This window comes from Neopelma chrysocephalum, unplaced genomic scaffold (assembly GCF_003984885.1).
Source record: "Neopelma chrysocephalum unplaced genomic scaffold, ASM398488v2 Primary Assembly neopelma1_283, whole genome shotgun sequence".
NCBI lineage: Eukaryota > Metazoa > Chordata > Aves > Passeriformes > Pipridae > Neopelma > Neopelma chrysocephalum.
The window spans coordinates 161,164-187,697 of NW_020897945.1; the positions used below are offsets into that span (position 1 = coordinate 161,164).

General features: G+C 57.0%; 2 protein-coding genes and 1 long non-coding RNA gene across 9 annotated transcripts; all 3 read left to right on the plus strand.

Moving 5' to 3' along the window:
• Positions 1-6: 6 nt before the first annotated feature.
• Positions 7-9,051, plus strand: AES (amino-terminal enhancer of split). 2 transcript variants are annotated; one of them, XM_027704544.1, is made up of 7 exons: positions 7-84; positions 427-524; positions 1,988-2,051; positions 4,398-4,442; positions 5,710-5,772; positions 7,115-7,189; positions 7,856-9,051. In XM_027704544.1, the coding sequence occupies exons 1-7, from the start codon at positions 58-60 to the stop codon at positions 8,075-8,077; spliced, it is 594 nt and encodes a 197-aa protein (XP_027560345.1). In that variant the 5' UTR covers positions 7-57; the 3' UTR covers positions 8,078-9,051. The 2 variants fall into 2 exon arrangements, with proteins under 2 accessions (XP_027560345.1, XP_027560346.1); XM_027704545.1 differs by having other exon boundaries at positions 7,859-9,051.
• Positions 9,052-11,491: 2,440 nt separating this feature from the next.
• LOC113977966 lies at positions 11,492-13,724 on the plus strand. Its single transcript, XR_003537467.1, has 3 exons — positions 11,492-12,153; positions 12,595-12,726; positions 13,431-13,724. It is a non-coding gene; the product is annotated as an uncharacterized LOC113977966 (long non-coding RNA).
• Positions 13,725-15,510: 1,786 nt separating this feature from the next.
• LOC113977964 (transducin-like enhancer protein 2) lies at positions 15,511-25,725 on the plus strand. Of its 6 annotated transcripts, none has more exons than XM_027704543.1 (12): positions 15,511-15,616; positions 15,702-15,799; positions 15,930-15,993; positions 17,261-17,305; positions 19,208-19,270; positions 19,510-19,584; positions 20,037-20,229; positions 22,295-22,311; positions 22,987-23,079; positions 23,378-23,422; positions 24,619-24,785; positions 25,354-25,725. In XM_027704543.1, exons 1-12 carry the CDS (start codon positions 15,593-15,595, stop codon positions 25,373-25,375), a joined length of 906 nt encoding a protein of 301 aa, XP_027560344.1. In that variant the 5' UTR covers positions 15,511-15,592; the 3' UTR covers positions 25,376-25,725. The 6 variants fall into 6 exon arrangements, with proteins under 6 accessions (XP_027560344.1, XP_027560343.1, XP_027560342.1 ...); XM_027704542.1 differs by having other exon boundaries at positions 24,636-24,785; XM_027704541.1 differs by having other exon boundaries at positions 24,636-25,725.
• The last annotated feature ends 809 nt before the right edge of the window (positions 25,726-26,534 follow it).

Sequence of the window (26,534 nt, forward strand, 5' to 3'; positions counted from 1 at the left end):
GCGGGCGGCGGCACCATCACCGGGCCGCTCCGTGCGGGGACCGAGCCGCAGCCTGACATGATGTTTCCACAAAGCCGGCACTCGGTACGACGCGGCCGGGGCCGGAGCGGCCGCGGGGCGGGGCCGGGCACCGGCGGGGCCGCGGGACGGCGCGGGGGCCCCCCGGCCTCTCTTGGCGGCCCCGGCGGGGTCGAGGTGATCGAGCGCCTCCCGCCGCCGGCAGCTGGGGCCGGTACCGAGGGGCGGCGGAGCCGGAGGCAGCGCCCGGGGAACGGGCCCCACGGGTGACCTTGGGCGCGTCCACGGCCCGAGCGCTGGGCCCCGCCGGGGGCTCGGCCCCCGGTGCGGCGGGAGCGGGGCGGACGCGGGGCGGGGGGGCCGGGCGGCCGCCGGCCCCAGCCCTAGCGCTGTCTCCTGTTGTTCAAGGGCTCCTCTCACCTGCCGCAGCAGCTGAAGTTCACGACCTCCGACTCCTGCGACCGCATCAAAGACGAGTTCCAGCTGCTGCAGGCCCAGTACCACAGGTACGTGCTCCCAGCGGGCCCGGGGCTGTCCCGCAGCTCTGCTGGGCTGGCCGGCGACGCGCAGGAATCGCTGCGATTCTTCTGCTCGTGGCTTCACTGCGTGGACCGAATGAGAACACGGGGGAGGGGACCCGGTCTCATAGCTTGGGACACCTTTGGCTGGAGGAGGACCTCGGGCAGGGGGTTACTCATGTCCGCATGGGAGCCCAGCGACGAGAAGGCACATTCCCCTCTCCGGCCAAGGTCTTTCCTCCGAGCGCTGCTCAGCCAGGACTGCAGGGATGGTTGCCAGGCCTCCCGCCTCTTGCTGGGAGTTTTCCTCAGTTCTTATTGCTGGCTGCCATTCTGGGACTGCAAATGCTGCAGGGAGCACTTAAATCCAAAAGCTTATGCTTTTCTCTGTGTGTATGGGTGTGCGTGTGTGTGTGTGTGTGTGTGTAAATATTTCTGCTGACCCAAAAGCTGGCTTGAGACGATCTGTTACTTTGCGTGTGTGTGTCTGAAATAAACGTGATGCTCTTGTGTTAAAGTGACCGGGTGATGCCCTCTGCCACAGCCCCGTGCGTGCATTGCTGCCATGTGGTTGCAACGTCCCCCAGCCCAGGCTCTGCTTGCAGCCAGGTCACAAGTTTGTGGTGGTGTCATTCTAGCAGGAGCAGGCAGAAAAACTGCTGGGAAGTGGCCATTTCCTGGTGTCCCTGTGTCTTGGCAGTGCCATGGAGGGAGTAGGGCAGTCCAAGGAACGTGCCTGCTGAAAGACAAGCTTTCCCCTTACCCCACTCTCCCCCCTTGGACTTAATCTGCTTGAGAAGGAGCAGGTTTTGTGTAGGTGAAGCTGTTTCTTGTTTGAAACATAAAACCACAGCACATGCCGGCTGCAGTTGCTCTGTGGGTGAGTTGGAGTCTCATAAAACACTGGAAGCAGTGGCACATTCTCTGAGGAATTTAGGGGAAGAGGAAAAATCCTTCCTTCTGGAGGGATGTGCTGCACTTCGGCTTCCCCCCCACCATCCAGAAGTGGGGCTGGCTTTGGTTTTGATGTTATGTTGAAGCGTCCCTTGAGTGCTGCAGACAGGCCTGTGCCAGAAGCCATCCCCACCTGCCAGTGATCCACTGAGGAATGGCAAACACCTCCCTGGGCAGCCAGCTCTGCTCCTGCCCAGCGTTCTCCTTCCTGTGGAACAAATTTGCCTGAGGGCAGTCAGTGTTCAGCTGGCGGATAGCCCTGTGTCCTCCTCCTGAGTGTGTGTTGGTGGGACTCCAGCTGGGAAGGTGGGAGCAGGCTCTGTGCAGTCACTGCTGTGCACAGCGTGGCCCAGCTCTGGCCGCCGTTTGAAGTCCGGATAGTGATGTCCAAGGAGCCAGCCTGGCCAGGATGAGGCCGTGCAGGAAGCAGCTGCTCTGTGGCAATCAACTCTCTCACCTCCTGTTTGTGGTTTTCTTACTGTGTTCTGGCTTTTCAGCTTGAAGTTGGAATGTGACAAACTAGCCAGTGAGAAATCGGAGATGCAGCGTCACTACGTCATGGTAAGGACCAGCCCTTGGATGCCAAGAGCGTGTGGGTGGCGACTCCAGCACGAGCAGGTGCCAGTGCCTGGGCTCTGCCTGGCAGGGAGCCTGTGCCCCGCAGAGCCCCGGGGCTCTCAGCAGGGCTGGCATTGGCTTTTCTGAAAATGGGGCTGTTCTTTATTTTGTGGCGGCTGCATGCAGTGGATTGTCAAAATGTGGGGAAGTAGCAGAGGATATTTTGATGTAGAGAACTGAGCCCAGTGGCTGACTGCTTGATGGGTCCTTGGCCTCGCTCCCTGTGCCCAGGGGAAGTGACAGCTCTTACAGACCTGAGAATGGGTTGCAAGGGGCTGGTGTGCAGGCATCTGGGTACTCTGGGAGGGTGACAGCCAGTGAGAGACAAAGCAGTGCTCCCAAAAAGCTGGGAAACCCCACAATCCTGGTGGGATTTTGGAAGCAGAAACCAGCTTCTGTGCAAGAGCAAAACCCTGTGCACCTTCTGGTGACCCCACAGCCTTGCAGAGCCGTGGTGCTGAGTGCTGGCGTGTCTCTCCAGCACACGTGTCCCAGCACAGAATGTGCAAATCCTGGGGCAGTGCCTGGTAAAGGCACGAGACACGGTGCCACGTGTGGGCAGCAGGCTTAGCTGTGGCTTTCCAAAGAGAAATCTGCCAGGAAACAGCCATGTTCTGGTAGGCAGGATGATGGTTTGCCTGCCAGGTAATACTTCTGGAACGGCCCTTGTAGCAGAAAGGAGGGATGCCAGGCAGGACTGTGGTCTCTTCCTTTCCTATCATAGAGTTAGCAGGAGGCTGTGATATTGTCCATGAAGATGAACTGGTGCCTGCTTGCCAGCTGCTGCACCTGCCCTGGAAGGAAGAGATAAGATGTAGAAATTAATATAGCAGGTCCTCAGAGTGGAGTTAGGACTTGAAAACCAGAGATAAGGGAGCTGGCCCCTCCATCCTCCTGTGCAGCCTGTATGCCCAGACTCTGAGGCTGTGGGGAGCAAGGTGTGCTTGGGGCTGGGGACAGGGAGAAGAGGTCACAGCTTTCCTTGCATATTAAATGGAAAAGTCTGCCCCATTCTCACTGGTAAACAATTGCTTCTGGGGCCTTGCAGTCTGCATGGAGAGCCTCATCTCCAGATGTGGCTGAGATCTATTTTGTCCCCTTAAACTAACAGTCACCAGAATTGATTCAGGTTCCCGTCAGCTCAGAGGGGAAGGGCTGTTAGTCGTGGTGCAGTGCTCAAGGCTTTGCAGGCACGGGAGCTCCTGCCTCATCTGCGTGGCTGAGCTGGAGTCGCGCAGAGCTGCTGCCGCTCCCCACCACAGCAAGTCTCAGGAAGCAAAGAGGAGGGTTTCTGTGAATGTGCAAAGCTGCTACAGCTGCTCTGATTTTTGAATAAGTCACAATTGGCAGCTTGGGGGTCGAGCTTCTCCTTCCTGCTTAGTTTTCAGAATGCAAAGAAGCCTTGAGAGCCTGCAGCAGCATTAGAGCAGGCTGAGATCATGCCGATACCAAGCTGGGCACTTCTCAGACTTGTGGCGTCGGTACCAGAATGCCAGTGATCCCCTTGAATTAAATGAGCACAGATGGGGATTTTTCTTTCCATTTGGAAGAATCAAGATTGCAGTCTGCAAGCTGCAGGGGGAGGTTTCTAACCTCTCGAACATCAGCCTTATAACCACTTCTTCCAGGGGTCAGGAATTAGCTTCTCCTGCCAACAGATTGTAGCTGCCTGTTGCTGCTGTGCAGGGGTTTTCTGGGTGAATTGTTTTTGTATGGAGGGGAGGCTTCCACATAACTTCTTCCCAAACAGCTGAAGCTGTGCGTAGCTGGATGTGTTACTTGCTAGATGAAGTCCAGTTGTGATCTCTTCTATTTGCTGCTGAAGCAGCCATGTGGGCTTTAGGGTGCTGGCCAGGCAAAGCTTGCAGAGTCAGCCTCCCTCTCTTTTGGCTGTGGATATAGAAGTCTGTGGAGCCACGAGCCTTTTTCCGGATTTGATGTAGCATTGTGCACTCTCACCTTGATGCAGACTGTGGAAAGTTGTGTGTGAGGGGCCCAGCTGGCAAGTCTCCAGGTCTCTGTCTGCAGCAGCATGAGGCTGGAGCAGGGTGGGCAGGGACCACCTGGGCTCAGGGCTCTGCTTTAGAGCTGGAGGGGGTCTCTGTGCGTGCCTCCTGCTGTCTTTGTTTCCCAGGGCTGGCCTCTGCTCTCCTTCCATCCATGCCCAGCTTTTGTAGAAGACCCTGCCAGAAATGCAGTGGTGGCTCCCAGCACTGCTGTATGGAGCCATTTTACCTGGTGGAGACTTGACTTACAATTTGTTTTGTTCTCTTCTCTCCTGTTCTACAGTACTATGAGATGTCCTATGGGCTGAATATTGAAATGCACAAACAGGTAGGGGGAAAAGCATTTCCAAGTGCTCTAATTCCTGGGGAAGGTGGTTGTCTGCTGTGTGTTGCTCCCTGTCACTTCAGTGGTATTTCAGGGAACTAGAAATGCCATGAGCCTGTAAAATGTCAGAGCTGCCTTTGAAATGCAGGGCCCCCCCACCTCTCAGGATCACAGTGCTGGACTGAGAGCTCCCACTCTGGGCCCCCTGTGGTTCTGCTCAGGGCCTGAACAGGTATTTAAGCACCAGACAGGGCAGTGCAGGCAGGATCTGGAGCTGTGGCTTGGAGACTGTGTGGCAGCTTGGATAAGTTTGCTCATTACCCTCACTGATGGTTAAGTTGTTAATTACCCCCAGTGACTAATTACCTGTGGTATTAAGAACATGAGCCTCCTCTGAGCCTGTCTCTCTCTGGCTCCAGCTCCAGTCACAAAGTTGGCTGCATGTCATGACTCAGTTATAAGCCTCTTAGCACAGTTCTGCTCCCCACAAAGGCGCTTGGTGCTTCTGATCTCATTGCCCTTGTTGCTAAGCCCAGGAGACTGGCTTTCCTGGGAAAACCTGCATCTTGTTGAAGAATCTGAGCCACAAATCCTCACTGCTGTCCCGTGAATGTCTCCCAGCCTAGTCTGCTTCCCTGTGGTGCTGGTGGGGTCCCCTCCGCTGTTTTTGGTGTGTGCCTAAACTCTTTGGCTCTGTATTTCTTTTGATGCCACTGGAAAGTGATTTGCAGAGGACTGGTAGCTTCACTATTTGCCAGGAGGAAAGCATTTAATACCTCAGAACTTGCCATTGCTTGTGTGAGGGTAGTGAGGAAGCTGCCCAGCCCCTCTGGTCTCCCTGAGTAGCCCCAGTCCAGCAGCTCAGCTGCAGGGAGGGGGAGTCTGAGGAGGGGTCTCAATGGAGGCAGCACATGTGTCTGTCTGTGTCTACATGGCAAATGTAGACCCACCTGGGTCTACAGTAAGTTTCCTATCTAGTTGCTCCCAGTTTGTTAAATGAAAGTCGGAGACCGGGAGAGGAAAGAGAATATTGAATATTTGCTCTTTGCAGACAGCAGCATCAATTCATTTAACTGTGCAGGGAGGTGCCTCAGGGGTGAGGTGACCCCCATGGCACCAGAACGCTGCCAGCATCTTTCTGAGGAGAGGATGTTTTCTTAGGGCCATTTGGTGACTCAGGGCTGGGGAGGAGGAAGGTGGGGCAGCTGGTGCTGTGGGTGCTCAGTCCCGAGCTGCCTGACCTTTCCTCTCCGTTCTTCCCACCTTTTAGGCTGAAATCGTCAAGAGGCTAAATGGGATTTGTGCACAGGTTCTGCCCTACCTTTCACAAGAGGTGAGTTCCCCAGCTTGGGGGTGTGTTGGCAGGGGGGAGTAGAGGCCCCTGTTCTGCTGCAGCCAACGAGGTGTCACAGCCCTCTGGCACAGGCAGCTCCCCACCCCTGGTCTAGGAAACCTCATTGCTTGCTCTCTGTCCCTGCACAGGGACCAGCCCTTCAAGGCAGTTTTGGCTCCTCGAGCGCTGTGTGGTGGGTAATGTGCCTGTCTGTCCCTTTTGTGGTGGCTGTGGACAAAGATGGGCTCTGGTCTCTCCTACCTGTGGTTCCTGAGTCATCAGCCACTTCTGCATGGGCAGTGGGAGCTTTGGGTGCTAACTGGGGTATGACGCTTAAAAAAATACCTCCATGTGGCTCCTCGAGGTCTGATTTCTCTGCCTCATTAATTAATGCAGCTGATGGGCTCCTCCCACTCTCCTTAGAAATTAATGGGGGGGCACGTTGGGAGTTGTTGCCTGAGGCGAGGGGAAGATGAAAGACCTCTAGTGCTGTATCTTTCCATCTCCCCATGGAGGCTGAGCTCTGGGCAGTTCTCCTGGCAATTTGGTCAGGATTAGTTGGGGATGGAGGCTTCTTACTTGGGGTCAATGATGGACTTGGGGCACAGGCTCTGTTTTTCCCACCCACCTGTTCTTGGGAAGGACAAAGTGGCTTGCTGATCAGATCAGAGCTGCCTAATAGCTAAGCCACAACTAAACCTTTTGCATCTTAATGCAATCCCTACCCTGTCCTGCTGCCAAAGTGGAAAGAAAAATCCCCTTGCTAGAGTTCAGTGGACAGGCCTGGTGCTGAGACCTTGTGCTCTCCAATGAGAAAGTACAGTTGTCCTTTATATTTTTTAAGTACATGATACAGCCATTTTTCCTACCTGTGTTTGGAGCACCCAGCTGCTGCAGTTGGGATATGGGATGTGTCCCAAGGACTAGGGAGCTTCCCAAGCATTTCTGCTTTTATGGCTCGTTTTGTTTGTTAGAGGGTCTGCATAGGTGAAGGGCGGCAGGATGAGAGATGATGCCCACCTTGGAGCCCTTCTGGCCAAAGATTGCTGGGCCTCTGCAGAGCAGGACGAGGGTGGGAGTAGAAGGGGACCTGCTTAACCCTGTGGTGAGGAAATGGATGAGACAAATGTGCTTCTTTCCCTGCTCCTTGCTGCCGTGGGCCTCAGTGTGAGGCCCTTGTCATGGGTGAAGTGTGTGCAGGTGTCTCCAGCTGTGGGGGTAACCAGCCTGTCTCTGACGTGACACCTCAGTGTGAGCAGCACGTACGTGTGTGTGAGACCCCTGTTCTGCTTTCCAGTGGCACTGGAAATGACCCTGAATTCCTCTGTTTTCTCCACACCAGCATCAGCAGCAAGTCCTGGGAGCCATTGAACGAGCTAAGCAGGTTACGGCACCAGAACTGAACTCCATCATCCGTGTACGTGATGCATGTTTAGTTTGGGTTCAGAGGGATGGGAGTTGGTACCTTTGACCTTTGAGACAGAGCTGGGCCATGGAGTGGTGACCTGGGGATGTATCTGGCCTGCTGGGAGCAGGCTGTGCCGTGCACGGTGCTGCAGCTGCAGCAGGACAAGGCTGCAGGTGCTGGGCTGGCTGTGCTGGAACAGGGCTGGTTCCATCCAGGCTTGCTGTGACCGAGGCCATGGGTTTGCAGGGGAGCAGGGATCCCTCCTCTGTCTCAGCAGGTTGCAAGGAGAGGAGCTTTGGTTTTGAGCAGGAACCGAAGCAGCTCCTTGGCATGAAAACACCATCTGCTCTTGGTCAAGTTTGTGAGGGCTTTAACCACATCCTTGGAACAAGCTAGAGTCTGATGCCAGATGTCCTGTGGTGTAGGGGCTGTGTGTTGTGCTAGGGACACACTGCTGAGTCTTTTCTTGAAGGTGTCACAGCCCCAGGACTCTAGAATCTCTTTTCCCACCTGCCCTGAGGCTGCGATGCTCTCCAGAACCCTGAGGTCTCTGGTTTAAGCTTGATTTCTGGCACAGTGTGTTTGGGCATTCCAGGTCCTTAGGTTGGGGTCCAAGTGCACTCAAAATGACAATATCCCTGTTCTGTCTTTCTGTCTGTCCATCATTCTCTACAGCAGCAGCTTCAAGCTCACCAGCTGTCACAGCTCCAAGCCCTCGCTCTGCCTCTGACTCCACTCCCCGTGGGCCTCCAGCCCCCATCCCTCCCTGCTGTCAGTGCCGGCACTGGGCTCCTCTCGCTCTCGGCCCTGGGCTCTCAGGCTCACCTCTCCAAGGAGGACAAGAACGGCCATGACGGGGATGCCCACCAAGATGATGATGGGGAGAAATCGGATTAGAGGGGCTGGGGGGAGGGGGCCGTCTGGGGAGAGGGGGTGGGTTAATGCAAGATGCAGTATCTCTCTCTGGTTGCTGTGCAGCAGAATTGCGGAGACTTGTGTTTGGTGGCAGCTTGCCAGGCCCGTTCCCACGGGCAGCAGGGCCTGGGCGATGCCCCCACCGCCATCCCCACGGGCAGGCTGCTGCACAGCAATGCCAGCGCCATAGCAGTAACCATGTGGCCGATCACGCTCTCCCTGTGCCCAGCCTGGCTTCCCTGTCCCTCCTCCCACCCTGTCATAGAGCCAAGCCAGAGCCTGGCTTGGGCTGCTCTGGGGCCACTTGCCCCCCTGGCTGTCCCAGCTCCTCGGTGCCATGTGGCTCCCCTCTGCCCGCTGCTCCCCCCTCGGTATTTAAAGATTGCCCCTTGATCCTAAAAGTTCTGCACAACTCCCTGCTGGGATCCCTGGCCCAGAACAATCTCCTCCCTCCCCAGGCGCTCTTGGTCTCGTCGCATCGCCCTGGCCCTGTCTCCCCCACACCCCTCCTGCACTAATACCAGGCTGGCGCCTTGCTGTTCTGCATGTACCTGTTCTTAACCATCTCCGGCTGCCAGGGTTTGGCCCTGGGCTGGAGGGGGAGCCTGTGCCACCTGCTCCCCCTCAGCACAGCACTCAGCTTTGGAGCCCAGGCAGCTGGGCAGAGGGGCAGGCAGACAGAGCCTTCCCTGGCCTCCCCCTCCCTGTGCCCCTGCCCTGTGTAGAGGATACAGCAGCTTTCTCTGTTCTTATCCGTGCGCTAGCGTGTCTTCTTAAAAAACAAAAATGGAAAAAAAAATAATCTGGTGTTTGTATATAGTCCTTTAGAAAGATCTTGTTTTGCTTTTTGTGTTTAATCACTTGACCTATAATAAGAGGAACTGAAAATGCTGTATCAAGGACGTACAAGCTGTGCCTTTCAAATAAAGAAATAAGAAGGTTGGTTAAAACCGTGACTTGCTGCCACTTTCTTGCTGCCTTTGGTAGGACTTTACTTCCCTCCTTCTCCTGTTCCTCCAGACAGGGAAATCAATTGGGGAGAACAGTTAGTTTTGCTAGTTCACCTTGGACTCTGCTTTGGTTTCCATGTGTGTTGTGGGAGGTGTCTGGGAGGAGCAGCCCTCCCTCCTCCAGATGGTAGCGTATCCCAGACTATTCCCTGCCTTGCTGGTTGGATGCACTGCTCTCTGTCTGGAGGTTTCTCTGTCAGCCAAGAGGAGCAGGGTTAACACTGACACCCCTAGCTGTGGCTTCTCTCCCACTCTTGTCTCGTAAAGGGCTGGTGGAATGGGACTGTCTTTGTAGCCTGCATCCCGCCCTGGGACACCATCCCTCCCCCAGGCACCCCTGCAGAGTTGTGCCACAGCTGGAGTCTGCTGAAGCCAGGGCAAGGAGGATGCCCAGGGAAAGCCAGAACAAACTGGAGCGCAGGGTGAAAGCAGGGGTTGGTGGAAGGGACTGGGGGCTCTCTGGAAAAGCAGGGAGGTCTGGGGCAAAACTCCCTGAAAGTCTTAACAGCTCTGTACTTGGAGCAGGAGCAGCACGGTTTGGTAACACGTGTGATGGTCCCTGTAGGCTGCCACAACTCTGCTCTGTGTGTGCATAATTCATTTTTCCTGTGGGCACAGAGGATAAGCTGCTTCTGTGGCACTTGGCCCCTCTGGAAAATCCGGCCTGCAGTGCCCTGGGGCTGAGATTGCTGTCATGGAATTGGCTCTTGATAATTAGAGCTGTCCTCTTGCTCCAGAGCCTGCTCCACCCTGATAACATCTTCCCCATGGTATCTCTCAGGCCAGCTGGAGTGGGAAAATTTCCTTCCCCTGGGAAGGAAGCTGTGGGGTCTTTGTGCTGAGGTATAGAGGGGCTGGTGAGTTACAGAGCCTGTGGGCAGCACTAGGGCTTGACAATGTGGCTGTTATCTGGCTGTGATGCCTGATTAGCCTAATCCAAGCCAGGGATGGCTGAGACAGGGTGCCCAGCACAGGCTTGCAAGGGACAGGGGTCTGTGAAGGAGCACAGCTCTGGAGGTGGTCACTGAACTCCAGCTGCTGGCTCAGGCTCTTGCAGAGGGGGGGGTCTCAGCCCTATCCCCTGCCAAACTGGGCACTCAATGCTCCTGGTGCTGCCCTGGGGCAGATCCAGAGCTCAGATCCCCTCTCTGGGAATAACAGAGCCGGTGCTGTGTGGCAGGCACTGGTCTGACCCCACTGCACTTGGGGGGCTGCAGCACCAGGCAGATCATTCCAACCTGCCCTGCTTGGGAGCTGCTGGAACGCTGCCAGTCAGTACAGTCTGGCCCTGTGGTCCTGCAGCTGATCTGAGGCCTCGCTGACACCGAGCAAGCAGGTTTCTGATGTGAAAGGCCAACACAGCTTCAGGCTTTGGGCTGGGGCTGCTGCAATGGACAGTTGCTAAAACCATCTCTGCTCTGTCAGTGCTGCAAAATCCGCCAGGAGTTGTGGCTGCAGGAGGCAGCTGGAGCTTTTCCAGTGCTTTCACCTCGAGGTCAGTGGTTCAAATTCAGCCTGGGGGTAGGGAGCACCATAAGTGGATGTTACTCCTGATAGATAGGCAAGGGAGGAGGATTTAGGAGAAATTGGTCTGGGCCATTTTCAGGAACAGACATCCCTCTTGTTAGAGCTAATTAGGGGCCTCGGTTCAGTTGGCAAGGGGGTTGGACAAACCACGAGGCTGCTGAGGCCGGGGAGCTGCTCCACACTGGGCTGTGGGTATCTCCTTGCTCCCTGTGGGAGACTAACCCTTTATAAAGACAGAACTTTTGGGCTTTCCAAATCCCTTGCACCTCTCAGCAGATGTTGAGCTGAACCTTGTGCTCCACTCCTGCTTCTCCTGATGTTTCATTCCCCAAAGTGTTTCTCTGGGTGGTGGGGGACACCCTGATATCCCATCCCACTGATGAGCAGTGCTGTGGTTCCCCATGCTTTCAGCCTGGCTCTGTTAGCCACTGCTTCATTTGCCCCCAGATTTCCACAGGGAATCATTTCATAGGGCACCTTACCAGATTTGGGCTCCAATCTAATTGCATACCAAAATCTGGAAATCTTAACAAATACCAACAGCAAAAAAATGGGTTACAAATACCTCCCTCATGACTCTCCCAGTAGCTGCAGACTTGAGGAAACAGCTTCTCTCCTTCCAAACAGGCTGCTCTGCCTTGTAACCTCTCTGGAGCCAGAAGCCCCTCTCCTGCCCTGCAGAACAGCTCAGTGCTTGCAGGGGTGCAGCTGACACAGGGCCTCCAAAGCTGCTCAGGGATGGTTTGATTCTCACTCTTGGCAGAGAAACCCTTTCTCTTTGTGTTCAAGAGGTCATGATGCACGAGTGGGAGAGGGATACAGGCCGACAGTCTGACAACCAGCTCTGCTGGCACCAGGGTCCTTGGAAAAACTCAGCAAAGCCCTGGCTCATTAAAGGGAGATAGAGAGCAACAGTGACAGCCACTGTCCTGCTGCCCACAAAGCTTTGCTGTTGTGGACAGAGAGCTGGCGAGGGCAGGGGCAGGATGCCATCCAGCAGTGCTCAATGCCCTGAGACCACCAAACAGCTGCACAGCATTTAGCCCAGGCTTGACATCAGTTCCTGCTCACAGCTGCCAGGGGCTTGGCAAAACTCTGCTGTCACCCATCTCCTCCCTTCCACCTGCCTGTCACTAGAGGGGTCATAAACTGGCATCCTTCCTTCTCCATGAAATGAGCAGATGCCAGTTTTTTATTGGGTGAAGGAGGCTTCCACACCTGTTTGGGTCCATCTCCTTCTGGTCCTTCCCAGAGGACAGAATCCCCCAGCCCCCTGTTGCCTGTGGCAGTAGTAGGAGTCAGAATCTCCTCTGCCACATCCCACTCCTGCTCTCGCCTTTCTCATTTTTCAGCACAGCTTTGCTTGAAGCAGTGGCACAGCCCACGAGCCAGGAATGGTGGTGGAGCAAGGCCTCCTTCCCAATTCATCACTAATGCAGGAACGTCAAGCCCTTTCTGGCTGCAGTGAGCACCAGATAAAAGCTAAAAGAGGCATCAATAATTAAGAACCACTCAGAGCTGGTAAGTGCAAACAGGAGCCAACATACAGATCGAAGCCAGTGCCAGAGACCAGAGTCTGTCAGCTGCTGGGTTGCTCTGAGGGCTCCCACTTCTTTTTTGCAGGTATCCCCCAGTCCTCAGCCCCCGGGGTGACAAGGTGTCCCTGGCACCAGGGGGGGCACAAGGGACTGCAGGGAAGAGTGATGCACAGGAGGGGCCCTGCCTGGGCATGGTAGGAGGGAGCTGGGCTCCTGCCTGTCCCCAGGGGCTCTGGGGACATGTGGCTTTGGAGGGTGAATGCCAGTACTGGGGGCTCGGGGATGGGCACCTGCGGTCTGGTCCTGGGAGCATGGATCAGGGCACTGAAGAACCTTGATTCCTAGTACAGCTTAGGCTTAGCTCTCACTGCTTTGATGCCAGGTCCTGTCCTCAGTTTCCCTTCTCATCTCATTTTCATTCTAGGACAGACTCCAGCCAGGATGAGGCCCCTCTTTGTGCCAGATACTGGTATACATGGCCTGGGAAATTCAGGTTGTCTGAGGGTGCCATGAACTTGTCCCTGCTGAGTTCAAGGCTCCTCATTCAAGTATGCAAGTGAGGAGCTGAAAACAGGAAATGATGAGTGGCTGCAGGGGAGCCTGGGCCACCCTCAGCATCTCTGAGAAACACGATGGGTTCTGCCCTTGACCATCCACTCTAGAGATGTGCTGGGAGCAGGAGGCTGTGCCTGGGGAGAGGAATGGCTCAACCCACAGCACAGAGTTGGGACAGAGCTGGTGCTGCCCTTCCTGTCAAGGACAGGAGGCTGTGTGTTCCCCTGCCCCAGGCTGGCATTTGGGGAGGGAGCTAAAAGGTAAAATCATTAGGGTAATTCCAGCAGCAGCAACCTGTTTTGCTTGGATCCAGATTCACATGGAGCTCCTGGGTGCCCAAAGCCCAGGTTGGTTTGATTTCTCTGCTGGTTATAAACAGAAGGGCTGTTTACAGCACTTGCCTCTTGATCCTGGCCTGGATTTCAAACGCCTTCGTCCTTTGGGGCTATTCCAGGCATTGCCACTACCAGGCACGAGCACGTGGCTGCTGCGGGAGGGGGCCGGGCCCCAGCTCAGCATCCTCAGCAGTGGTGGGTCTGGGCCGTGTCTGCTGCCCCACACCTTGTCCCTGTGCCAGGGGGAGCAGCAGGACCAGTTCCCCTCACTGCTGTTCCTGGAGCCCTGGGGATGCCAAGGGTTAACTGCTGTTGATTTCTCCCCAGTCCAAGCACTGGGAGCTGAAGCGAATTAATCTCTGGGTTACAGGCTGTGCTGCTCCAGGGCCCACGTCAATCAGTAATGGAGGGCGAGCAAGACGTGTGTGACATCCATCACTCCAGAGCTGCCTGTTCCAGGTTTACCTGTGTCACTCTCCGAGACAGAAGAGCAGAGAAACTGCCTAGGGAAAACTGGCAATTTTTGGTGAGGAGTTTTGAAAAATGTGCAAAGCATCTTCTCAGTCTCTCCTTCCCTTGAAACACAATCTTAAGTGTTTCCAGCTTTTGAAAAACACTTTCCTTAAATAAAACCCCCACAACTCTCCCAATAAGGCAACAAACAAAAAAAACCTCTAAAACTTTACATTTGAATTAAAATATTTATATTCATATGTGCAGATATATGATGCACACACACAGACATATATGTGCCTGCACAAAAGGGAGGGCTTTAGGGGGTTTTGGAGCTAGTGGCGGGCTGGTGTCCATCCCTGCCTGTGTCACTGGACCTACCCAGTGAACATCTGTGGCCAGGGAAGGTAAACGGGCAAGTGCTGGGGCTGACAGAGTCTGGGGCCAACCTGGCAGGGGAAACAGGGGATGACATGGAGGCAAGAGGAGGGAGAGCCTCCTGTGCCCACCACCTTGCCCCTGCCGCCAGCATGGAGCAAGTAAATAACAAAATGAATAAAAGATTAAGATGAAATTCGAAGCATTAAATATTTAACCTTGTGCTTGCCTGTGCAGTGCCCAGGTACAGCTGGGTTCTGCAATATTTAAGGCTTCTTCACTCGCCTTTACCGCCCTCGAGTGCGGGGACTGCACAGCAGCTGCAGCTGGAGGGTCGCGGGGGACAGGGAAGGGACTCTCGGCGAGTTCCCCTCCGGGAGCTCTCGGGACTCTGCGGGGCAGAGCGGACCGTCCTCTCCGCAGGGCAGCCGAGCCCCGCGGCTGCGGTAGCTCCGGTCCCGCCCGAGCCGCGGCCCCACCGCCCCACGTTACTTTGAGTGGCAGCTGGCGGCAGCCGCAAGGCCTCGTGGGCCGCGCAGTCCACCCTCCCGGGCTGCCCGCGGCGGAAGCCCCGCCCGCCCGTGACGCCGGGCCGGGCCCAGCGGCAGCGCCGGGCCGGACCCCCCCGGGCCCACGGCGGCGGCGGCGGGACGGACCGGGCGGGCCTCGCGCGCTGCCGCCGCGCAGGAGCCGCCGATGGCGGACTACAGCTCCCAGCGTGCCCCGCGACCCGTCCCTCGGGGCTCCAGCTGCGCGCTCACTTTTTATTGGCCATCCCGGGACGTGCCGTCACGAGCCCATGTGGGAGCGGGGCAGGGCGATTGGCTGGCGCTCCCGCAGCGGCAGCCAATGGCAGGCGCGGCCGCCGGCGCCGCGGGCCGGGGGGCTGGTTAAGGTGGAGCGGGCGGAGGGGCCGGGACACGGTGGGGATGCTCCGGCCCGACCCCGCCCGGTGGGGCCGCACGACCGCCCCGAGCAGACGGCGGGCTGGGCCCCGGAGACCCCCGGCAGCCCCGCGCTGAGCTGGTGGCGCTGCGCCCCGGGGCCCGCTGCCCCTGCGGTCCCTGGCCCGGCGGACGCTGTCGGGCTGTGCTCGTTTGCGCTGCCCCGCCGGCGGCCGGTGCCGTGTCCACCCGTAGCGTAGGGGGCGATGACAGCGACCGGCGTCGCTCCCGGGGAACCGGGGTGCCCCGGGAAAGAGGGCGAGGGAAGTTCCGGGCGGGGAGCCACGCGCGTGGCGGGGCCCGGGGCGGGGAAGGGCCCGGGGAGGCGAGCGGGGCCCCGCGGGCCGGGGCGGCGGTGACGGCGGGCGCCTCTCGAGTTGTTCCGCTCGGGCCCCGAGCAGCGCCTCCGGGGCTCGCTTCTTTCCCGGGTTCCCCTCGGTCTCGGTCATCGGTGCGCGGGCACGAAGCCGGCGCGGCGAGAGCTCCGGTGCCGCTCCGCTCCCCCCCGCTGTCCCGAGCCCCGCGGGAACGCGCCTCCTTAAGGGGGCCCGGGCGGCCGCCCCCGCGCCGCTGGGGGCGAGCGAGATCCCGCGACCGCCGCTCGGGGCCCCGCCGACCCCCGGCCCCGCCGAGCTCCGCGGCACCGTCGCCTTGCCGGCGCCCAGGAGAGGGGAGACCCCCTGGCAGGGGCTGGGAGACGGGCGGGCAGCAGGGCCCGGGGAGCGAGGGGGCCGGGGCGGGGACCCGGGCGCTCGGGATGTTCCCGCATGGACGGCACCCGGTAAGTGCCGTGGGGGCGGCGGGACCGGGCCGGGCGGGGGCTGCGCGGCGGAGCCGCAGCTTCCAGCCGGGCCGTCTCTCCCCAGCCCCCGCTCCAGCCCGGGCAGCCCTTTAAGTTCTCGGTCCTGGAAATCTGCGACCGCATCAAGGAGGAATTTCAGTTCCTGCAGGCGCAGTACCGCAGGTGGGGCGGGGGGCGCGGGGGGGCGGCGGCCGGGGGTCGGGCTGAGCTGCGGGCAGAGGATGTGATTGGACTGGAGGGGTGGGGCAGGTGATGCTGGTCCGTGAATGGAAACCCTGGATCCCGTTTACAGCTTGAAGTTGGAATGTGAGAAGCTGATGAGTGAGAAGACAGAGATGCAGAGACATTATGTCATGGTGAGCTCCCCCTCCCCTGTCCCTGCTGCCTTCCCCCAAAGCATCCTGGACTGCTGCCCTCAGAGAGGTCCCAGTGCTGGGACTCCACTCGGCCGCTCACCCAGAGGGGTCGATGCCCTGCTGGGGGTGCCTGGCCCAGTGCTGTCCTTGGGGCCAGGGCTGGGAGGTGTGAGGGAGGAAGGAGTTAGTCACTATTCCTCACAACACCAACTCTTCTGCTGCTACCTGCATGTTCAGTACTGCTAGAGCCCAGGAATCCTGTCATAGGTTTTGTTTCTTTTATTTTCTTTTTTTCCCCCCTCTTTCTAATTGACCTTTTAAGAGAGCTCCCCACTCCTCCCTGTCTCTCTCCCAAGGGGTGGGTGTTTCAGAACTGATATCCTAAGGCTGGTGTTTTAGGTGAAAGGGAAGGAGCAGGAGCCTCCACAGTTGCCAGACAGAGCCTGGCAGGAACAGGGGAGCTGCTGGGATGAAGGAAAGAAAATGGGGACAGCAGAACAGGAACAGCATTCGCTCTCCTTTAGCATCTGACACTCTTGGTCCCTCTAGGGAAAGGGGGAACCCAAATTACTCCATCCAAGAGACAAGAAGATGTGAACTTGGGGAACCCCCATCCCTGGGGTGAAGACAGCCCTGTCCGTGAGGCCAGGGGTGTCAACATCACAGGGCATGTTCTTCTCATCCACCAGCTGGGATCCCTCCCCACATCCTGGAGGCTTAGGGATTCCCAGAGGCAGACTACTTCCTTTGGAACAGGCTTTGCTGGAGGAATGCAGGTCCTCTGGTTCTTTTTTTTCTCCCCAGGTGTGAGGGGATGGGGTCGGCTGCCAGCACCACTGGCAGAGTCATTGGTGACTGGTGAAGGGCCTAACTCGCTGTCATCTTTGCTCTGCACAGGCATGACACCCACAGGGGTGGGTGGGCAGCTGCATCAGGGTGTGAGTCTGACTTAGGGGTGAGACAGGCCAAGCCAGGACGGGATGTGGAGGGCAGAGGGATTGGCTTCCTCTGGCTTAAATTAGTGCAGAAATTGCAGAGCAATCATCACAGATGTCAGCAGTCTGTGGCTGCTCCCTACCTTGTCCCAGGCTCGTGGCATGGGGTCTTGGCCTGTGGTGTGTGGGACAACCATTCCTCATGGGCTGGAGGGAGCACCAAAAGGGGAGCTTGGCCAGGGGGAGCAGGACTGGCAGCCAGAGCCCTGGCTGGTCATCGTCCAGTTGCTCTGGGCAGCTCCTAATCAGGCTGTGTTGTGGTTTTCCCTCAGTACTATGAGATGTCCTATGGCCTGAACATGGAAATGCACAAGCAGGTGAGTGAGTGGGGTCTGTGCCAGCAGCAGGAGATGGTGGGGAAGAGGCCAAGGTTGGAGACTTCACTGGAAAATTACCTTCCTCGTCCCCGTGTAGCTGTAATGGCACGGGAGACATGGCACAGCTCTCTGCAAGGGACTGGCTTGCAAAGGAGTCCAGATATTGTCAGGACATGTGCTGTTGAGTTCCTTGGGACAGGGATCTACCATCCCAAATCACCACTCAGAGCCTCCATGTGAGCCCTGGTACCTTCCTGCAGAGGGTCCCTGGGGCCTGAGTTGAGGGAGGGATGTGGAGGAAACAGCAGAAGCTGGGGCCCAAGGGCAAATCGATTGTCTTTCTTTTCTTTTTTCCTAATCTCCTTTTCCTTTCCCTAAGTCAGAGGAGTGTTTTTACCCTTCCTTGGTTCCCCTTTTGTTCCAGTGTTAATTTGTTTTCCCTCTTCAGATTTATCAATCTAGTCATCATGGGCTCTCTGCCAGGGAAATTAGTTTGGACCAATGCCTGACAAAGTGGCAAGTCAACTGCCATATTCCTCCAGCTGGCTCAGCCCCTCTTGAGTTTGCTCCTTTTGGTAGCAGGGAGCATATTCCTGCCATCCCCACATGCTTCAAGATCTGGTGGGACTGGGACCCACGGATGGGACTGGGACCCAGGGGTGGCCTGTGCCACATGGGGCCAGTGGCTCTGCCCACAAGGCAATAGAGGTGAGGGCCAAGCGGTTGAGAAGCAGGAGCCCTGACCCACCTGGGTCCAGCTCCTGGCTCTACCTGGGCAGGAGACGTCTGGAGGGGAGGCGTCTTTACTCCCAGGTCCTGAGTGGGTGTTGTGGCAGTGGCTGAGACAGCAGCTGGGACCTGCAGGTGAGCAGGGCGCTGGTGGGTGTGGGGGTGCTCCCGGGGTGCAGCAAGTAAATGTTCCCTTTGTTCTCTGTTGGCTGTGAGTGTGGTTTGACCTCTGCAACACTGTCGGGGATTATCAGAAACCTGAGATGAAAAAATGCTTCAGAGCAGCCGGTCCCTCCGCCAGTGCCAGGGTAGATTTGCAGTGAGGAAATCGAGCTTTCCCCAGGAGACATGGGTTTTCTCTTGGAGAGGCTGGGCTGGAAGCCACAGCCCCTTTGCTCAGAAGTGCTGCTTACCCTGGTGGGGACGTGGCTGGGCTGTGGGTCTGTCTGTAACCACAGGCTCTCCTCAGAGGATGCACCAGGTTCTCTGCGTTCCCTTGTTGCCGCTGCTGGGCAGGGGCAGGTCCGAGGTGTTCTGTGCCTCTGCTCCCCCTTTGGAAGGAGCAGGGAGAGCTGGCCCAGGACTTGATGGGGATGGGAGCGGGGTCCCTGCTCTGGGCAGGGCAGGTACCACCACCAGTTCCTTGCAGGGTTTGCAGGCACGATGCCGAGAGGGCTGAATCTGTGGGAGTTCTGCGTCCCTTGCTCTGCCCTGGCTTTAAGTCCGACGCTCGGGGACAGCGCAGTGTGTGGGTGGCCCAGTGCCAGCATCTGCGGCTCAGCTCTGCCCACTGCCTGTGCCAGTGGCAGCCCCAAAGCCAACCTGGGTTTGGGCTGAGCAAAGCCAGCTGGGCTGTGACAGGAGTGACAGCTTGGGGCTTGCCTTGGCCTGGGTCCACAGAGGGATTTGGGCGTTGGGATCCCTCCCACGTGCCTCTGGGACCTGGCAGCCTGGAGGGGTCCAGCAGCTTTGGGCAGAGTCTTCTCTTGGCAGCGGGAAGACCCAGAAGGGATGTAGAGGCAGCAGGAGAATTTCCACTGAGAGGATTTGGGTGGGGAGAGTTTAACTTCGCCTGAATGTCTGCAGGATGCTTGGCTGCCCTCCCCTCTGCTGGAGGGGACAGGATAGGGCTCAGAGCCCTCCATCCCAGGCGATACCTGCTTCCTCTTTCAGGCAGAGATTGTCAAGAGACTGAGTGCCATCTGTGCCCAGATTATCCCCTTTCTGACACAGGAGGTGAGGAGGCAGGGGATGTGCATCGGACTGCTCTGGCTTGTCTTGAGGGAGGCCCTTGGGAAGGGAGGAGTCAAAGTCCAGCCTGAAAAATGGGAGGTTTTGGGGAGGAAAATCTCCGTACCTGGGCTGGAGGGATGGGAGAAGGGACTGTGCAGTCCCAGGTGGCTGGGGCAACACAGGGCTGCTGCTCCCTCGGGCCGGGAGCACAGTGTGACTGCCCCCATGCTCTTCCTTCCCAGCACCAGCAGCAGGTCCTGCAGGCGGTGGAATGGGCCAAGCAGGTGACCATGGGAGAGCTCAACAGCATCGCTGGGGTGAGTCACACTGCCCAGCTGTGGGCCAAGGCTCTTCCCTGCCCCGGGGGTTTGGACCCTGCAGCACAGTGATGGCAGAAGTCAGGGATTTTGCTGCTTTGGTGAGTCCATTGCAGTGAGAGGGTTTGCCACTGTGTCCTGAAAGCAGTGGATGGCCTCTGGGATCCCCTTGGCCCCTGCTGCCTGGAGCAGAGCGGGGCAGAGCCATGGCTTGGGCTCTGCCATGTGTTGGGATCACATTTGTGGCAGGGAGGCACTGGAGGTTCCGTGGGTGGCAGAAGCAGTGATGAGACCCAGACTGTGCAGCCTCAACAGCTCCACTCACCTCCTTGTCTCTGCTGGCGTCTCATCCTGTTGCGCTTTGCGTCGCAGTCGGTGCGGGAGGGGAGGGTGCCGGGCAGGACTGTGGCTGGCTCTGCCACATCCAGGACCATCTGCTCTTTCTCTTTCAGCAGCAGCAGCTTCAGCACCTCTCCCACCACGCATCCCCGCTCCTGCTGACACCCCACCCCTCCAGCGTGCAACCTTCCAGCTTGAGCGGGGCCAGCAGCACCTTGGGGTTCCTGGCTGTCTCGGGGGCACTGATGGCACAGGCTCAGCTGGCCACCAAGGAAGACAGAGTGGCCCAGGATGGGGAGAACAGAGGTAAGGGGAAGAAGCACAGCTGGATTAACCTTTCAAATGCTGGCTGAGTCAGTGCTGGGCACCCTGCTGCCTGCCCTGCCTCTTTTCTCAGTGCTTCTCAGTGCCTGGCTGCTGCAGCTCCAGGGATGGCAGGTCCAGCTCATGAAATACATGCAGACCCAGGAGTTTGGCTCCATTTTTGACCTTGGAACTGCTGCCATGCAGTGATGGTGTGTGGCAGTGGTGGGGGTGGCTGTGTTTGCACCCCTGACACTGGGCAGCAGGGCTCTGGACACATCTCCCTGCTCCCCTGGGTGTTTCCAGTGTATGAGGGTCCCCCCCTCCATGAGGCAGCTGGGGAGGGTGTGAGATCCCCGTCACAAAGAAACCTTCTCTAATTACACCAGGGTTTACACCAAGTAAAGATTTGATCCCCAAAGCTGAGACTTCAAGGGAAACTACTGTTGCAAGCCCGTGGTAGAAACTATGAGGGCCACAAGTCTGGGGCAAGGAATTTAGAAACCAGAGCCTTACTGCATGTGTGGTGCCATGTAAATTGCATTAATTCCTAGTCCTTATGGGTGCCTCCTCCTGTCAGGATCACAACGTGCCTTACAAACGTCATCAATATTTAATCATCATGAAATCAGTGCTCTGAATGCTATTGCAGGACTGGGCCAAATTAGTAATGCTGCCCAGCTTTGCTTGTGGCCTGTTGCTACTGAAGTGCTGCACAAAGGAGAGGCTGCTCTGAGCTCAAGTCACCTTTTGCAGAGTGCAGGAATTGGGTAGTTGTGCTGAGAGGGAGACTGGGGCAAGAACAGAGGCTCCAGGCATCTCTATGGGCTGGAAACAGGCAGCCAAATTTAGCAGCTGTAGTGATGCTTCTCTGCAGATTTCCCTGGGAAAGGTGCTGACTGAAATGCAGTTGGGACAGGACCCAACAGCAGCAGCAAAGCTGGGCCCTGGGTGGGGTTTGCTGCAGTTTCTAATGGTCTGGTTTGGCTTGTTAAGATGTCAAGGTGGTGAAAACAGCAGCAGGAAACTGTCGGTGGTTGCTGTGTGCCCCTGCACACAGCTGTCTGCAGTCAGAATTCTGTTCCTGTTTCTTTAAGGATGGCTTCCCAAAGGAGAAAAACAAACTCCAGAGAGAGGATAAAAGCAGGCTGTGCTGTGCTGAGCCTGCTTAACCCTCTAAGCCTGGATAGCCCCATGCCTCCAACCAGAACTTCTCTCAGCCTGGGTGTCTGGCCTTAGTGAGAGCCATTCCTTAAAACAAAAAAAGGTGAAATGCTCCATCTGGCTGGGGTTAATCCCTGGTGCTCTGCCATAGTTAGCCAGAGCTGAGGCAGGGGTGTGGGGCTGATGGCAAGCATCCAATCCCCCTCCTGGACCATGGCCTTGGAGCAATGCCTACAAGAGTCCCTCAGCTCTCCATCCCTGCCTGACTCTTTTTGCCAGCAGAGACCTGAACGAGTTTGTTCTTTCCAAAATGCTGGTGGATTTCTAGGAGTGAACCAGGGAGGGTTGCTAGACCGCAGCCACAACCCTTTGCTTGGATTTGCAGTAAATGCCTGGCACATTTTCCCTGGGCTCAGGGAGGTGGACCTGTTTTGCTATGCATGTACAGAAGCTTTGGATGCTTTCCAAACAAGGGTTTTAGGCATGGCTTCCTAAGGAAATAGGATGGGTGTGATTCAGGAGGTCTCAGCTGGCTGGTTGGCTTGTCCCCTCCTGGCAGCTTTGGACCTGTTGCCACATCTAGGGAAGAGATTCCAAAGCTGGGGTAATTCTTGAAAGTAGGTGGGTGGATAGAGATTTCCCTGCTTCCCTGAGGAAAACCAATGTGCTCATCTCCCATTAGACAACAGAGAATCCACACTTCAGGTGGGCAAAGTGGGAAATCAGGTATGATTTGTGAGCCCATGTCCTGCTGTTTCTTGTGTTACCCTGCAGTGCCCCCCCTCTCCTCCCTGCCTGAGTATATGGGGCACAGCCTTGGCATTAACAGCCTCTTCCTCTCCTCCCCTCTGCCTTGCTGACACGGATCTGCCCGGATATTCTCCCTGCTGCTGCTTGGCTCCAGAACGTGCCCCAGGCCGGGTAAGTCGTGATGGACTGGTAGCCTCAGCTGGCCTTTGGCATCTCCAGTGTGGGCCAGGCAGGAGCCAAGCTGGTCCCTGGCTCCTGGTAATGGCTGGGGGTGCTGAGCAAACTTTGCTGCCCTGAGTGGGTTGTGTTTGTATCGGTGTTTTGTAGCTGAAGGTTCTGGGCCACCTCAATTCAGTCTTTGCTGATGCAAGAATCTAAAGATCAAGGGCTACTCCCAAAATAACCAGCTCTGTCCTTTTCAAGGAGTTTCCAGTTTAAGAATCACTCTGAACAGGTCTCCCTTCTAAGCCCGGTGCTGCCAGCCCCTCTGCAGTCCTTGGCTGCCCCCTCCCTTTTACGATCTCCCCAGTCCCAGATCTGTGACTCCATTCCCAGGCTCCACAGTAGCTTACAGCTCTGCAATATCCAGAGTTCCAGTTCATGTTACAGGCAGGGGAAGAAAGGGTTAAAGAGCTCCTTCATTGGGGAACAGTTGCCATTGATCTTAGGCTTTCGGTCCAAGGGGAGCCCGTGGCTTTGGGGTTTTGGGCTCCTGCCCACCAGCCAGGGAGATGCTTTGCCAGGGTGGAGGCAGTGATGGAGCAGGGCCTGGCCCCACTGAGAGGTGAGGAGTGGCTGTCTTCCCTGACACTGGCTGACATGCCTTTCTCTCCCCCTCTGTGTCAGAGCATTTCTTGTTCCCCTCCTGAGTGCCTGCAGGATGAGGAGAGGACGAGCCTGAAGTGGAAGCGGGAGGAGAAGAACCTGCCTGGGCATTCTGTGAGTGCACTAAAGAGTGTGGTTGTGGGAGCTGGTCCTGGGAAGTGGCTGGGGAGCCTTGTGCCTACCCTGGTGCAGGGAGATGGTGTCCTGTGGGCAATAACAAAGTAAATGAAGAGCCTCGGGGAGGCCACTCAGCCGGAGGTCTGGGTCGATGCCAGCAGGGCATGGTGTTGGTCCACGAGGAGTGATGAGCAGGAGAAAATGGGTCTTTACGCTGTCTGGGATCCTGGGGCAGAGCCTGGTCCAACCTCTCCCAGTCCTGACTGAGCCCTTCTGGATTTCTCCCTCCTTACAGGATAGTGATGGGGACAAGAGCGACTACAACCTCGTGGTGGATGAGGTAGGCCCTTATACTTGGAACCTGGCAGGGTATCCAGCTCAAGCTGTAGTCATCAAGTTTAGGACTCTGGTTCCTAAGCTCTGGAGTTCCTTAGGCTCCAGGTCATTGCTGCTGGGAGCAGCATCCAGCCAGGACATGTGCCAGCCCTGCTCTGATGTGTTCATGTCAGCCAAGACTGATTCCACTCCCACTGCTCTGAGTAGAAAGCTGTGCCAGCCAGGGCTGAGCTTTGCCAGCCACAAGATTGGCTCTGATTCACAATCCCCTTTCAGTCCCTCTCCTGTAGCATCCCATATGGGGAGGCTGATAAGCTGGGATGAGAGCTCCAGGGAGTTGGGCTTGCTGCTGGCAGCTCCAGTGGGTAGAGGTGGCAGGAGCAGGCAACACACCCTGGCCCTGCCAGCCCCGGGCTTTGCAGTGCCCCTCATGCCCTGCCTGGCCTTCGAGCAGCCTCGACTTTACCACACCAACCTGTGTCAGTGTCTCAGTGCAGGGAGCACACTGAATTCTAGTCCTTTGCAATGGAACTGCCCTGTACTTCTGGTACAACCTTCCCTGGCTGCTGGGGCAGGCCTGACAAAAATTTATCCCAGCCACAACTATTCTTGGCAGAGATGAGGCTTTCAGGGACATACCTGCTCGTTTTCTGGAAGACAAGGGGAAGGGACAACATGTGTGAGGTATTTTTTCCTCCTGCCACTTCCTAAGAAAATACAAGCCCTAAAAGGAATATCAGCAGGAATTTCTGCAGAAAACAACACTTACAAAAACTACTCGGTGGAATTATGGTGATAAAAATCACAGACCTGGTTAAATAGTTATAGGAGTGCAAGAGCTGATGGGCAGCCTTGCCTCTGAAATGGCATCTCTGTGTCAGTTCCTCAAGTGCTGGTCACCATCCCTCCTTGTAAAGGCATCCGTGGCCACCACCAGTGTCTTCTGAACCTGCTGTCACCTCTAATTTTGTTCAAAGAGAAAAATCAAGGCATTTTCTTTTCCAGGGGACTGTGGAGCAGAACAGAGGCCTGTGAGTGGATGCTCCTCATTCAGGCTGCTCAGGCAGATGGGACAGCGAGGGGTGGGGGGAGCAGACTGGGGCTCGGTGGTCCCTGCAGGCTCCAGGCCCAGCTGGCTCCCCGGAGTCTCTGTCACGCCTGCCTTCCTGCACAGAGGGACTGGGTTTGTGCTTCCCACAGACGTTTTCTGCCCCCAGGACCCCACCTCAGAGCCCGGTAGCCCTGGCTGCTCACCCAGCAGCCGGCTGGGACCACTCCATGGGGAGATGCCCGAGAGCCCGACCTCCTCCTCCTCCTCCACCTCCAGCGGGAGCACAACACCCCTCGGGCCAAAGGGCCGGTGTCCGGTAGGGAGGCATGTGGGCAGCCAAAGCTGGGGGTGGAAAGTGGGGCCAGGAGTGTTTGTGAGCAGTCTGCTGCAGCCCAAGGTAGGCACAGAGATGCCAGTGCTGAGGGTTTGAACCTATGGCTGGGCCCCCAGCCCTGGGAGCAGAGGTCCATGCCCCCGGAGGGGTGTAAGTGTTGCTGTGCAGAGGGTGGGCTCTGCAATATTCTCACCAGGATTCCCCAGAGCTTCTCGTAGCAATTGATTTTTATTTTTTTTTTAATTTTTTTTTCCCATCCTCCTTGCCAAGCACCAGTCCAGCGCTCAGATTGACACATCAGCATGTGGGAAGGGGGAGGGATGTTTCTGCTACTCCTTGGCCTTCCAGCCACTGCAGGGACCAAGCAATGGCATCCCCCCCGTCCTGGGTCAGGAGCCAGCTGGGGGCTGTGGGCAGCAGCGAGCAGCAGCTCCCTGACACAATCGGATTAGAGCAGACAAAGCACCCTGAGCAATCTGCCAGCACAGCACGTAGCTTTCCTCTGTTATTAATTTTTTTTTTTCCTTGCTGGTGTCGACAAAATCCCCAGACAGAAAAAGCGGAAGAAATAGGAGAGGCAAGAAAAAAGCAAGGGATGAAATAGCCGTGGGGATCAGATAGGCCAATTCATCCCAGACATCCCCCTGGTCCAGGCTGTGCATGGGGGTGCCCTCCATGCAGGAGGGAGCAGCAGATCTGTCCTGCCCCTGTGGATCCTTGTGCAGGTGGTGGGCACTGCAGGGTCACAGAGTTGTGGTAGTTTGGGGTGACCCAGAGCTTGCACCCATTGGGGAAGCGGGGATATGGAGCTGCTCCACACCATGGGGACGTGTAAGGGACAAAGGAGGAAAATAGACGGTTTCAGGCCCTGGATGGCCTAGTTCCTGTACAGCTCCATCCAGGAGTTGTGCCCCCTGGGCTCCATCCCTCATCGTCCCTCCTCCATCAAGGAAGGGGCCTGTCCTTGTCCAAAGCCACCAGGGCTCACAGAGGCCTCCAGTGCTGGACCTGCCATTCCACAGCCCTGCTTTCCCTCCTCCTCCTTTGCTTTCAGACACCAAACCAAGGCCCTGGCCTCACTCTCCTGCCCCAGTTCCTGCATGATGCTGGCATCCCCCAAGGCAGGGCAGGGGCTGGGCTGGGTGTCCTGGGACCTGTCTGTACTTCAGGCTGGCTGCATGGGGAGCTGATCAAGGCCAGTGCCACCTGGATATGTCTTGAATTACTGCTACTGATTTAATGGGACCCATTTTCTGCTGGAGAAACAGCTGTAAATTATCAGTAAATAAATGTATTTAACTGTGTTTTCAATCCTTTACTAATAAAAAGGAACAAAAGAGGGGCTGGTATGGTCATGGGCAGGGGCCTTTGCCAGCCAGTGCTCCCAACCCTGCTGAGAGGGTTGGGCTGTGAAATGTAGCCTCAGGGCTTTTGGCCAGCAGCATGGGCAAGGCCATTCCCACTGTGGCAGAGCTGTGGCTGCCCACCTGCCACCAGCCCCAGCTCCGGCACAGCTGCAGCAGCAGCCTTGGCTCTGTGCTGGATGTGGTGAGCTGTGGCTCAAGGCTGGGCTCAGAGCAGGAGACCAAAGCAGCTGCCACATCACAGCTGGCAGCACTGAGCTTCCCTGCCAGCCCTGGCCATGGCCACTGCCAGTGCCCAAGGCTCTGGGGAACAGCCCTGCTTCCCCACGGCAGTGCTGGCGGGAGGCCAGGCTGATAAGGCAGCACT

Excerpts from the sequence above, each read along its gene's own strand:
- AES (XM_027704544.1), top strand. The coding sequence starts at position 58 with ATGATGTTTCCACAAAGCCGGCACTCG. Across the intron at positions 2,052-4,397 it reads TGCAGCGTCACTACGTCATG|TACTATGAGATGTCCTATGG; the intron begins GTAAGGACCAGC and ends CCTGTTCTACAG. Across the intron at positions 4,443-5,709 it reads ATATTGAAATGCACAAACAG|GCTGAAATCGTCAAGAGGCT; the intron begins GTAGGGGGAAAA and ends CCCACCTTTTAG.
- LOC113977964 (XM_027704537.1), top strand. The coding sequence starts at position 15,593 with ATGTTCCCGCATGGACGGCACCCG. Across the intron at positions 15,617-15,701 it reads TCCCGCATGGACGGCACCCG|CCCCCGCTCCAGCCCGGGCA; the intron begins GTAAGTGCCGTG and ends GTCTCTCCCCAG. Across the intron at positions 23,080-23,377 it reads AGAACCTGCCTGGGCATTCT|GATAGTGATGGGGACAAGAG; the intron begins GTGAGTGCACTA and ends CCCTCCTTACAG.